The sequence below is a fragment of the Balaenoptera physalus genome (assembly GCF_965194825.1).
Source record: "Balaenoptera physalus genome assembly, chromosome: 5".
NCBI lineage: Eukaryota > Metazoa > Chordata > Mammalia > Artiodactyla > Balaenopteridae > Balaenoptera > Balaenoptera physalus.
In genome coordinates, this window is record NC_138884.1 from 124,399,383 (window position 1) to 124,412,270 (window position 12,888).

Sequence of the window (12,888 nt, forward strand, 5' to 3'; positions counted from 1 at the left end):
GTCAAGTATAAGACGTGCTCGAGAAACAGTGAATCATTCTTTTCTCTGGAGTAGAGAGTTTGAAGACAGAGAAAGATAAGGCTAAAATTTTTTTGAAGACAGGACTAAGGTGCTTACAAATTTCATGGCAGATGGAATGGGGTGATGAAAACAACAAGGGTTTTGTTGAAGCCACACGAGTTTAGGTTCCAATATAGGTTCTGCTGCTTAGAAGCCGTATGACCACCCACAACTTGTATAATTTCTCTATAACATTCATATATCATCCATAAAATGAGGACATTTGTTAAATATTTGATACATATTTTTTGAAATAATAAAAATATTTTACCTTCAGGGTGGATGTGAAGATCAAATATCAGGATGTTTGAAAAGCAACTGGCACAAGAAGGCCCTCAGTAAAAATCACTTTCTTTCCCCATTCTGTGGTAGTCAGTGGGAACTAGGAATTCCCTAGTTTGCCGAGGGTGGTGATGCAGTGATAGTCATGTTTGAGCAAAACCAATGTGTTGGGTGAATTAGAAGACAGAGGGAGTAAAGGAGAAGACACAAAAAGTGTTTTTTTGCAATACAGCACACAGGGAAATGAGTGTCTCAATGAAGTTACACTCCCGGGAATATTTAATATCTGGAATGAGAAAAGAACATTGCAACACACTCTAATTATATCAAAGTAAAGCACGGAAAAAGATTACATAAAAACTAATTCCATAATACTGCTATAGGAAAAAGTCCAAATGAAACTAAACTTTGAAATAAAAGACGTTTTCATGCTGAGCTCCTATTAGAAGAAGGGGCTCCAAGCCTTTTTGGTCCTCCCTTCTTTGATCTCTGGGAGAGGTCATACGGATGAAACAAAATGATCCGAACCCTCGGCACCTGGATATATTTCCACCTTTCAGGACAGCTATTCAGGAAACTCACCAGAATTACCTGAATAAGGATTCACTTCAAAGGGTGTCTTTTTAAAAAGACTCATTTAAAAGTAGGGACTTTGATCATAAGGGTGTGCCAATAGCTTACTTGACCATGATTCTACTGTCAGAAAAATCCATATGTTCAAATAGGAAAAGGCAGCTATTTGTTGAATGGTGTTGTCTATTGAGCCACTGTCTTTGAAATGGATACGTGAGGTTTTAAAGCCACCCTCTCCGTTTGCTCTTACATTCATTTTCTAAAGCCAAAGCGAGGCTTGGGAAAAACTCCTGTTTCTTCCAAACTTCTAACCATAAACATTTTTCTAAATATTTATGTATTAACTAAATATTTATGAATGTAATAAGTGAACTCTTAGTAACTGATCTTTATTGTGTACTCTTAGGGGGTAGAACACTACTTAAAACTTGGCCTTGGATAACAGAAGTGGATGGAAGAGGAAGCATGCATGACCCTTGATGTTTATGATCTAAGTGGGGTGGGGGGGGGAATATTTCTGAATGTATCACATGCCTATGAATTGGAATGATCAAACCCTACTCCCCTTTGCTTCCTTGAATCTTTCTCCTGTGAAAGTGACTGAAAGAATTCAATTACTTTTTCAGGGTTTTCAACACTAGGGTAATTGTTAATTGATAATTTCATATCTAAAAAGAATACTTTATAAACTACTGGGAGACACATTCCTTTGCTTCTACAGCCCACTGCAGTCCATAGAGAAGGCCTACATAGATCTTGTCTTCCTGGACCAAACCGCCAGACCTCCTGACTGTGCGCCTGACTGTACACAGTGTGGCTGCAGTGGTTGGCTATGGATAGGCAAGAGGCCCAGCTCAATCAATCTCTAGAAAGAAGCTATAATTAAAACTTGACACTTAACATTTCCTAAGAGATCATCTGGAAAAAATCCCACCATACTTTTCAGTCCTTTTTATTTGAATCTTCATCCTAACTCCAATCTTTCCAATGTATCTACTTTTATTCAGATTCTAATCTCTATATATCTCTGTACATTCTCTGCTCTAATTAAATCCTTCTCCCCTTCTAACTCCCTAACTCCTTCCAAGGAGCCTTCTGTTACTGAAAGTCTGTAATTAGCAAAATCCTCTATGATCTCATTTCTTTCCTGGACATTTCTTCCACCTTCTTGCTCTAGCTGATTGCTGGCTAGCCTCTCAACTAGGGCTGGTCTTCTACCCATACCTCAATTATCGAAGAGTCTGAAGCAGGGACTGGGTATCCTCTTAGTTCCTCACTGGCACTTCTACACAGTTTGGCTCCTGTTTCTTTTTTAAAGGTGCAACTTTTTTGAGAAGTCAGGCAACAGATTAGAGACTCACTATCTTTCCTGTTAGAGTCCTTTATCCAATTCCAGGTCCTGCCCTCCCACCGCTCAGTCACAGATGATTCCAGCAACTGGCTCACTGTGCTCTTTAATACAATTTCTCCCATTATTCTTAATGGTTTAAATATCCACCCAAGTGATCCATCCAACTTCCTGCCCTTCTAATACCTTGCCTTCCTCAGATGTTTTCCTCCATCTCACTTTAGCACCATTCCCCTATCACTTCTAAAAACTGCACTACTTATGAAATTTTGATTCCAAGCATGCATTTCTCCAACTACCATTATCTATCTTTTCAGCTTTCCAAGTATACTGTGGTATCCTCACTTCAACCCTAGTCAGACAGTCAATCCATTGACCCTGGCACTTTTTTAGAGAACATAAACCCCTTATAGTTTTCCCCTTTTCCTTGCCAAGTTTAGAGTCCATAATCTCACTCTATTCATTTGGCAAAGGTCCAAATCTAGTTAAATACACCTCTTCAACAGCGCTTCTTCTGCACACAAGTACCTGAACATGGCGCGAGAAAAACAAGCAATGACTGGTCTCTGTTTAAATTTATGACCACAAATCTCAGATGGGCTCTCATTGTTGCCCAATATTTTTACAGCACTGCCCTACTTAATTCACTTTCTCCCTTTCCTAGAATATTTTCTATCTCTGTCTTTAAACCTTAAGATCCTCATTCTCATCTAATGACCTCATTTGTTATTTCACTTAGAAAGTAGAATAATTCAGAAGAGAACTACCTCATATTCTCCAAAACCAAATCTTTCAATCTCTTTGAATCTGTACATCCATACCCTCCCCTTCTTTCATATTAAAGTGAGTGAACTGGTAAAGAATAGCTAAAGCATTTTGGAAGAAGAACATTCCAGATATCAATATTTATTATAGAGCTATAGTAGTTAAGAGAATGTAGGATTGGCACAAGAATAGACAAAGAGACTAATGGTGCAGAATAGAGTCCAGAAACAGACCCAAACATGTACATTTATCTGATTTATGAAAAAGATGACACTGTAGTGAGGTAGAGAAAGTATGACATTTTTAATAAATAGTGTGGATCAAATGGATTTACATATGGAAAAAATATGCTTGAATCCTAACTTATACCATATTAGAAATTAATTCCAGATGAATTATAGATGTAAATAGAAAAATAAAGCTATAAAACTTAAAAAAAGACCACTGTCATGATCATGATTTAGTCAAAGATATCTCAAATAGGACCTAAAGAAAAAGATTATAAATAAGCCTACAATAAAATTAAAACCCTCTGTTCATCAAAAAACTTTTTTAAGAGAGTGACGAAGCAAGCCGCAGAATGGGAGAAGTCATTTGCAATACAAATATCTGACAAAGGAATAGAATATAAAAATAACTGCCACAAATCAATAAGGAAAAGCCAGCATCTGATGAAAAATAGGCAAAAAAATTGGATACAAGGAGATATCCAGATAATCCACAAAAATATGAAAAGATGATCTATTTCTTTAGTAACCAGGGAAACACAAAACAAACCATAATGGTATACCAGTGCATAACAACCAGAATGACTAAAATGAAAAAGACAATGCCAAATGTTAGCAATGATGTGAAGCAAATAGAACTTTCCACACATTGCTAATGAGAGTGTACAGTGGTGGAACCACTTTGGGTAACTGCTGGACAGTATCTACAAAAACTGAACATACATATCCCAATAATCCAGTAATCCCACTTTTTGATAGATACCCAAGAGAAACGTACACCTGTATTCACCAAAAAACATTTGCAAATATGTTTACGGCAGCACTATTAATAATGGTCCAACACTGGAAACAACCCATGTCATGCAACAGAATGGATGAATAAATTACAGTATATTTATATAAAGAACACTATTCAGTAATTGGAATAAATGAATTATATCTACAGGCAACAACATGGATAAATTTTACAAACACAGTGTTAAGAGAAAGAAGCCAGACATGAAAAAATACCTTCTCTACAATTCCATTTATATGAAGTTTGAAAACAGGCAAAATTAATCTAAGGTGTTAGAAACTGGGAGCGTGATTACCCTTGGTAAGGGGCAGGGGCTGTTTGTAAAAAGAAATTAATTTATCAAATATCCTATTACAAATACACATTATTTGAGTTACCTTTGCATTTGTTAAAAATGATCATGGTATTTCAAGCGGGAAAAATGAATAACAAAATAGTAAAAACACAAAATTATTGCCCAAGACATGAATTCAGCTCAGACTGCCAATCTTTCCAACTCTAAAGTCTGCATGAAACACATCTAAATTTTGCAAAACTCATAATTCTCTTTCTGAGGCCTTCACTATATTCTCTTTTAAGAAGAAATGATGTCATGTCTACATGTCTTTATTTGAAAAACTATTTTTAAAAAAAGGTGAAAAAATTACTTTGAAATAAACCAAATGTAGGCAGCTGCTTTCTCAATCAAACTTTATATTACCAGTCTAACTTTGAACACCTACAGTGTTGTTTCTCAAAGCCCAGTGTACAGAACTTCTGCACCACTACCTCTCTTGGAATCTACTGCCAGAACTATTTAAAATGGGGATAACAATAGTAACTACCTCACAGAATTGTTGTAAAGATTAAATGAGATAAAAATGCATTATCTTGGAACACAGGAACTGCTCAGTAGATGCTAGCATTTAATACTAACACTCAATTTATATTAGTACCATTATTAGAATAATCTGACGCGTTTGTTAAATTACTGTTAATTTCTGAGCTCACCCCCAGACCACTGAAGCTGAGTCATTGGTTGGGCCTGGAAATCTGCACTTTAGCTACTACCATTTGGCTCATTCTTTCTGCACAAATTTGAGAATCACTGTCCAGAGATTAGGGCTTACTTATTTGTTCCTCACAGTTCCGATATAGGGATCTGCCCACAATGAATGCTTATTGACAGGCTGGCTTATGTTCAATATTGCCAGACTGATATGACATAAATTATTAAAGAATCTGGAATTTATTATAGATTTGTGCAGTATAAGGGAATAGATTCTTACATTTTGACTCCAGCAAAATATAAAGGGAGGATTGTTTTGTTAATAGTATCAAAAGTAGTGCCAGCTTCAATCACTTAAAACTCTTTCTTTATAAATGTGAAGATATTTGAATTCTATCATATTCCACATAACCTATTCTTTCCCTCAATATAATTCAGTCCATTTACATTTTTATTGCTTTTTTTTAACTTTAGAGGATCCAGAAATCATAGATATGTACTCATGGAGAGAACAAATGACCACATTATCTGGGCTTGCATTATGAATATTAGACCCAGAACTAGGCTTCCATAACCACTTTCTTTCTTACATCTGTGTTCATTTAAGGAAGGTTCCAGCAATTTGTCTAAAAGGAGAACTGAAAGTGCAAATGTCTTCAACTGTTTAATTCAAACAGAAATTTAAGTCAAATCACAGTAGTTATTTGAAATTTTTGTCTATAAAACAGTTACACAACTTATTACACTGAACAGAAAATTTTAATAAGGAGAATAAATCTTCTCATGAGATGTTTGCATTGAAAAGACAGGAGAGTCAACCTTTGACAGCAAAGAAAACTGAGGATTTATTTCCACTCTCATGTCTGCTTCATGTATTAACGTAAAGATTAAAGGATAAAACCTAGATATTTTATCAGTGCAAGATAATGTTTAGAAACTAAAGAAGAACTTCTTTAGTGAAAATTCTTAAATGTTCTATTGTGAAAGATAAATTCATACAATTTAGTTTTATGTTTTTCAATTACTCTTGGCTATCTGAATAAATCTAAATTCTATAAATTTAGTTTAAGAGGTTCAGGGAGCCTTTATGACTCATTTATTTCATAAACCAAATATAAGAGTGTTTGGATTAGACATGAAGAACTTGACCCACAGGCCATCAAATGGACTTGTTATTTTCCAGCCAACAATCTTCTCCTTTAAAAATACCAAATGCCCTTGACTTTCTGATGCCACAATTAACCTTTAAAATGACTCTGAAGTACAGTGAGTCTTCTTTACTCTCCCACTGAAGAGAGAAAAGGACTGTTTTTTTTTTCTTTTCTGGCAGTGATGCTAACTTGTGACAGTTTGCTAAGCAGTAGAAATCGTGTATTAAGCAAAAGTCTCTGCAAGACAGAGATTCCTACAAAATCGTCTTTATTTTTCCAATGGATACTGGCTACTCTTATAGGATCCAATTCCAAGAACAACTTCACTGAAGCAAGGGTCCCCTGGAACTGAAATCACAAGACTTATACACTGAAACCACTAAGGCTTTTCTTCTACCTCTGTCCAGTGGCAGCTGGACCTCTGCGTCTCCTAGTTTATCTCAGTTCCACAGGCTGAATTTGGACATGCAAATCAGCTATAGTAACCTACATTCTGACAGGATAGAGTAAAAATATGAAAATGAGTGAACACCCTAAGTAGAATATTTAGCTGTTTAGCAAAGCAACGATAATACTAAAAACACTTACTTAAGCATCCTAATAATCTGCTTTTTCTTTATCAGAAAATTCCCAGATGTGTGAGGAGCAACAGAAAACTTCAGATGAAGTTTAACTCATGCTGAGCATTTACAACTGTTATCTTCTCCCATTTTGAGAACTACCCTGGTAATTACACATTGCCTTCCTTAGTGATCTTGTGAGAGAAAATTACTTATCAAAGACCCAAATAGAGTCACATGTGCACTGGTCAGATTTTACACTGCCTTCCATACGTTTCTTTGGCCCCTCTTCTCTCTGTGATTACCTGTGGCTTTGATTATTCAGTCCTAGATTTAAGAATAAACCAAGAGGGACTTCCCTGGTGGCACAGTGGTTAAGAATCCGCCTACCAACGCAGGGGACACGGGTTCGAGCCCTGGCCCGGGAAGATCCACATGCCGTGGAGCAACTAAGCCCGTGTGCCACAACTACTGAGCCTGCGCTCTAGAGCCTGCAAGCCACAACTACTGAGCCCGTGTGCCACAACTAATGAAGCCCGTGCGCCTAGAGCCCATGCTCTGCAACAAGAGAAGCCACCCCAATGAGAAGCCCACGCGCCGCAACCAAGAGTAGCCCCTGCTCGCTGCAACTAGAGAAAGCCCGTGCACAGCAACAAAGACCCAACGCAGCCAAAAATAAATAAATTTATTAAAAAAAAAAAAAAAGAATAAACCAAGAGTCCAGAAAAAATTTGGTCTGTTTTTCTTATCAATGATGGTGACTGTGAATTCTATTGTGACACCTGAAACAAAATCTGAACATGCTCAAAAGCCAAAATAGATTTAGAAAAGGAGAACACTTCTGGAGACCTCTGGTTGGTAGGTGGGAGTTTACAAGTTCTGATCTCATTTTAAAACTCTGAAGGCCCTTCACAGCAGGCTCTGAGAGTAAGGAAAATGAGACTAAACTAGTGATGAGACTTTCAAGATCATCAAGAAGACATCCATTTTAATTCCCACCACACCTAAATGCATTTGATCCATTCATTCATTCACTCATTCATACATTTAGCTCCCCATATCTTCTGCAACTCCAGTAAGTTAGGAGCTGGATCATAATTAAGTGCTTAATATATCTCCAAGGAATAAATATATGAAGCAGTAACACTTACTTTCCAGTAATAAACTGACTCCTGGACGGTGTGCAAATAGGCTGGACATAGTAGTTCTCCAGTTTAACTCCTTCGGCTGCAAGCTTGTCAAGAGTGGGAGTCTTTATCTCCGATCCGTGGTAACCCACATCTCTAAATCCCTGATCATCCGCTAGGATGAAAATGAGATGGGGCTGGGAGATGGTAGTTATGCTGGGCTCCGGTCTCTCTCCAGTTTGAGGTCGCAAAGCCCCTTCCTCTTCCTCCTCCAAGCCCTGGCCCCAGGACAGGTAACCGTAGGTGAGGAGGCTGAGGACCCAGAAGCCTGCCAGCGCCCCCATGGCTAGCATCTTTCCGGGCCAGACCCAGGCCTGCGAAGGAAGTGGCGGAGGCGGAGGTCCCGCGCAGCCCCTGGGGGCCATTCACTCTGGTCCCAGCTGAAACTCCAAGGCAGAACAACGCACCGCGCGCCGCCGCTGGCGCACACATGCACGCAGGAGGGGTAGAACCAACAGGCAGTGGAGGTGGAGGGTCTCCACCTGGAAGGAAGTCCGTGCTCCTCTCAGCTGTCAACACGTCCAACAACTTTAATCTTCTACACGTGGTGGCTTAGGGGATGGGACGTGTGGGAGAACAAGGAGTCGCTTTTCTCCATCAAATCGCACTTTCTCCTCCTCGCTCCCCAAAGTAGCTTCCACACAAAAAGTTAATGCCCCCACCCAAAGGTTCTCAAGAGAAAAAAAAAAAATTCAAGTAAGGAATTGATAATCACCTTGGGCAGGAACTTTTCGTGGCCAGAACTTTTCGCCCTCGAGGCGGAGGAGTGAGGTTCTCCGGCAGGCGCGCGCACCGATGGTTGCGAGGTCGACCGTAGGTCCGGCAGTCCCGTCACCTGGAAAGACCTGGGAAGTGGAACCGCCGAAAAAGAGCTCTAACCCATGCAGATAACAAGCAGCATGCAGTGAACCGGCCTCCGAATCACTCTCTCCACTTTTCCAGAGCTATTTCTCTCGGTCTTCTCCGAGGCGTTTCCCAATCTCCCCGACACTCACCAGGCGGCGAAATGACAAAAACAGTCCGCTTTCTTTACTGATCTCCCTCCACCGCTGACCACCTCTTCTCCGCAGGAACTTCGAGCAGCGGTTCCTTCTCTCCGCTGCTGGGGCGCACGGGGATCGAAGTGGGTCCCTGAGCCCGTGCACGCTCCACGCCAAGCCCACTTGGTCTCCGCGGGGTTGGTGGCCCGGCAGAGGCGCCGCAAGCTGCGTGCGTTTTGTCAGAAAACTTACTTAGTTTTGGCACTCGGAGTTCTTTGCTGCCTCCACCCTCTTTTCTCTCCAGTGAATCACAGAACGGTGCTCTCTGCTTTAGCTCCCCCAGGAAGAGGGGGAGGGGTAAAGCCGGTTTAGAGGTTCGATCTTTTTCCTTTTCGGGAGGAGGAGGGAGCAGGGAGGGGAGGTTTTGCCGGAGAGAGAGCTGCCCGCTGCTTGAGCCCTGCTGGATCCAGGGGGCTCCGCCTGGGCTACCGCTTCCCTGAGTCTCGAGGACTGCCCTCCATCCTCCGGAGAGGGGGAAAACGGCGGCGGGAACGGGGAAGGGTGAAGTGGGCGCTTCTCCTCACGGGTCTGCAAATCAAGAGCCCGCTCTCCCATTCCGAATGCTGTGCATGCAAACTTTTTCTAGCTTCTGGAGGGAGTGAGAGAGGAAGAGCGGGAGAAACAACAAATTCCGTAGATAACACTCCTTCCTTCCTCTTCTGGTTTTCCTTTTCTAGTCTCTCTCTCCTCCCCCCAATTTTTCCTACTTCTTTTATTCCCGCCTCCTTTTTTTTTTTTTTTTTTTTAACAGTCTCGACTACAAGTGAAGTTGAATTCCCTTTCCCTGTTGCTGGCCTTTACAGCCTGACTTCCTCATTAGCGTCTCTCTACACGAAGATACTGAAATCGCCTTCTCCTTACGTTTCCACAAACTTACCCATAGCGTGTCTCCAGCCAAGAACATGGGGAGGAAGAGGAGTTACACATTTCACCCTCAGGAACCACGAGGCTGGTCTGCACTCCTGCAGTACAGAAACCACCATTTCCCATCTAGAAATTCGGGGAACTTTGTCCCCCCCCCTTTTTTTTATAACTATGTGGAGTAAAGCAAAAGCTTGTCCTGATTGTGAAGATATGCCTGCTTTTACTAGAGTCCTGTTTTTAAATCCCTACTCAAAGACAGGAATGGGATTTATAGTATCTGTAGGGGGAAGCAATTAATGCCAAGAGCCACTGAGACATGCTTTCCCCCCTCCCCAAATTCATTCAGTAGTTATTTATTGAGCACCTACTATATGCTGGCACATAAAATGTCAGATTCTCCCAATTGCCTAGGTATAAATCTAAGTTTCATTTAGCTATTTACTTATTTTTATTTATCTACTTATTTATTTTATTGACGTATAGTTGATTTACAATGTTATATTCTGTCCTGTTGCTAAAGTTCCTGTTAAGTTTCTAAGCAAAACGTTAGTCAAATGGAAATTTAACACCTTTGAAACTTGCAGTGTGCACTATGCAGTTATTTTTGCTAACATGTGTAGCCTTCTACTAGTCTGTTCTCTTCCCTGAGGCCATTCTGTTTAGTTTGTGGAGAGATGGGCAGTTTTAGAAGACCTGCTTGGAAATGTGATCTTGGCAATTCTGTGAGTTAAATCACCAAATGTGTAATGAGTGAACTGAGTATTGGGAGATTGAAAGCACTGTGAGGTAATGCTCCCAGCTCTGTGGGTCTAGCCAGGTGCTTGAGTAGAAAAGATGCAAATAAACATTCAGATCAATCCAGCTACTTTTAGTTGGGGAAGGTCAATGACATAATACAAGAAGTGTCCATGTTGCTATACAAGAAAGAGGGCCATTTTCAGTTCAGATTTCAAGCAAGAGTAAAAAAATAAACGTTAACATTTACCAAATACTTACCATGTGCTAACCATAACACTCTGTGTACTGATAAACACACACACACATATCTGTAAGTATTTATACAGTGTTTTATACACTTTACCTCCCTTCCTTCTCCACCAACCTTATAAGATATCCACCCATTCAACAAATATTTGAGGAGCTGGGCCAGTGCCAGAGGCTGGAAATATAATTGTGAACTACGTCAGGTATAGCCTCTGCTCTAGTGGAACTTACATTGTGGTAGGGAAGAAATATGCTGATAAACTAACCATTCCTAAACTCTTAATACCTACTATTCTGTGGTATTCTGTATAAGTATTCAGATAAGTATTCAAAAGAGAAGGAACAAAATTCAAAGACATTTTAAAACAAAGTAAGCTGACTTAGTGTGGTTAGTGGGTAAGGTGGTACAAGGAAGTGACCTTAAAACTGAGGGAGATGTTATATTGTTTATGATACTCTTTTGCAGGAAATTCAGACTTAGAAATCTGTCTGACTTTAAAACCCATATTTTTCAAAAGCTGTTCTTCCCACAAGTGGCTTTAAGATGTTTTCCAGCCATACAGCACAGAAAGAACACAGCTGCCAGAGTCAGAGAATTCTAATCCCCACACAAGGCATGCAGACCATCCACACGCAGGATGGAAAGGCAGAACTCAGCCCTAAAAAAGCCATTTCTGGAGTAACACTAAAGGAGACTAAGAACTACTTACAGTTAGTAATAAGAGCCAGGAAACAAGAATGGTCATGCCATGGTAGACCAAATGAGATGGGACTCAAAGGGGAAAATCCATCAGCTGAGTGCCCCACCCACGGTAGGAAATAGGTAAAGATTATTTCCACATACATAAGGAAGACTTGAGAATGAAATCAGAGGCTGTTGAATGGCCTATGCTTTATTGTACCTATACTGATATTTCAAATACATAGACTTTGCATTTCTAATTATAGGATTGGTTTCATGCACTCTAAGCAATAGTTTTAACATCCTCATGAAATCCCAAGTTAAAGACCCTCAATAACTTATGGTTCTTTCCTGAGCTGGCATTTTGGTGTTCAGGCATCAGGTTCCCTTGTGGAATCACATCTTAGGTTTATTTTGGCTTGGATGTGGTCACATTGCAAATACACTCCTCTAGTTATGGAATGATAATATAAAAATTAAAGGTACTATTTGATTCAGTTAAAAAGATGAGAAAAGCAGAATTGCTTAGAGGTGAAATTAATGTGAACCAATTATTCAGGTAAAGCTTAATCAGGAGACGGGATTGAAGCTATGCCTTAAAGTATGATGGAAATTTGGAAAGGTGGAGAAGACGTTAAAGGAAGGACATTTCAGATAAAAGAAAAGAGAATACCAACTGGCTGAGACACAGTTGGACTGGGAGAGTTTGGGAAATAATGTTAGAATGTTCAAGTGACACCAGATATTGAAGGACTTTGAAAGGCTATGAAGGGATGGAGCTTGATTCTGAGGGCATTAGGAGTGATGAGGTCCTTTAAACAGGACATAATATGATAAAATATTCTACTAAATCTTATATGGGTTATTTCTGGGATTTGTAGACATAGAAGCTACAAATGTATTGCTTCAGTCCATAAAAATTTGAAGAGTTGTAGTTTTACCCTGACAGTACTAAGTCTATTGAAGTTTTTTGTTTTAGAGCAAGACATGATGAAAAGTATAAGAAATCACAGAACAGTTTTAGGGAGAGATTTGAGGGAGTAAAGACTAGACTTACACAACTGCCACAATGTGTAAAATTTCTACAGCAATATATTTTTTAGGATAAAGAACTACACTATGGCTATGCCATCTGATGGGAGATGGGCATTCATTGAAAGTTTAGAAAGAAGTAAGTAATCAACTAAGAGGAACACAAGGGACAAAGGAATAAGGGACACAAGATAGGACCTCCTTTGATTGGATAATGTTAAAGGAAAAAAATGAGTAGGGTAAATTGGCAGGATGGTCACTACTAGAGAGGGGAGATCAGAATAAGGCACCACAGTGTGGCCTGGGGCTCCTCAGGGGACAGACCAAGGGTAGTAGATGGCTAGGGGTG

The 12,888-nt window shown here is 39.9% G+C and overlaps 1 protein-coding gene across 3 annotated transcripts in view; it reads right to left on the bottom strand.

The window, feature by feature from the left end:
* ARSJ (arylsulfatase family member J) overlaps positions 1 to 11,529 on the bottom strand; it is a 163,439-nt gene extending 151,910 nt beyond the window's left edge. For all 3 annotated transcript variants that reach the window (XR_014263918.1, XR_014263919.1, XM_082462854.1), the window contains exon 1: positions 7,902 to 11,529. Coding sequence is in view for 1 of the 3 variants with exons in the window: in XM_082462854.1 (XP_082318980.1) it covers positions 7,902 to 8,302 (401 nt within the window). In the remaining 2 variants the exon portion in view is untranslated. The remainder of the gene's footprint in view (positions 1 to 7,901) is intronic.
* Between the last annotated feature and the right edge of the window lie 1,359 nt (positions 11,530 to 12,888).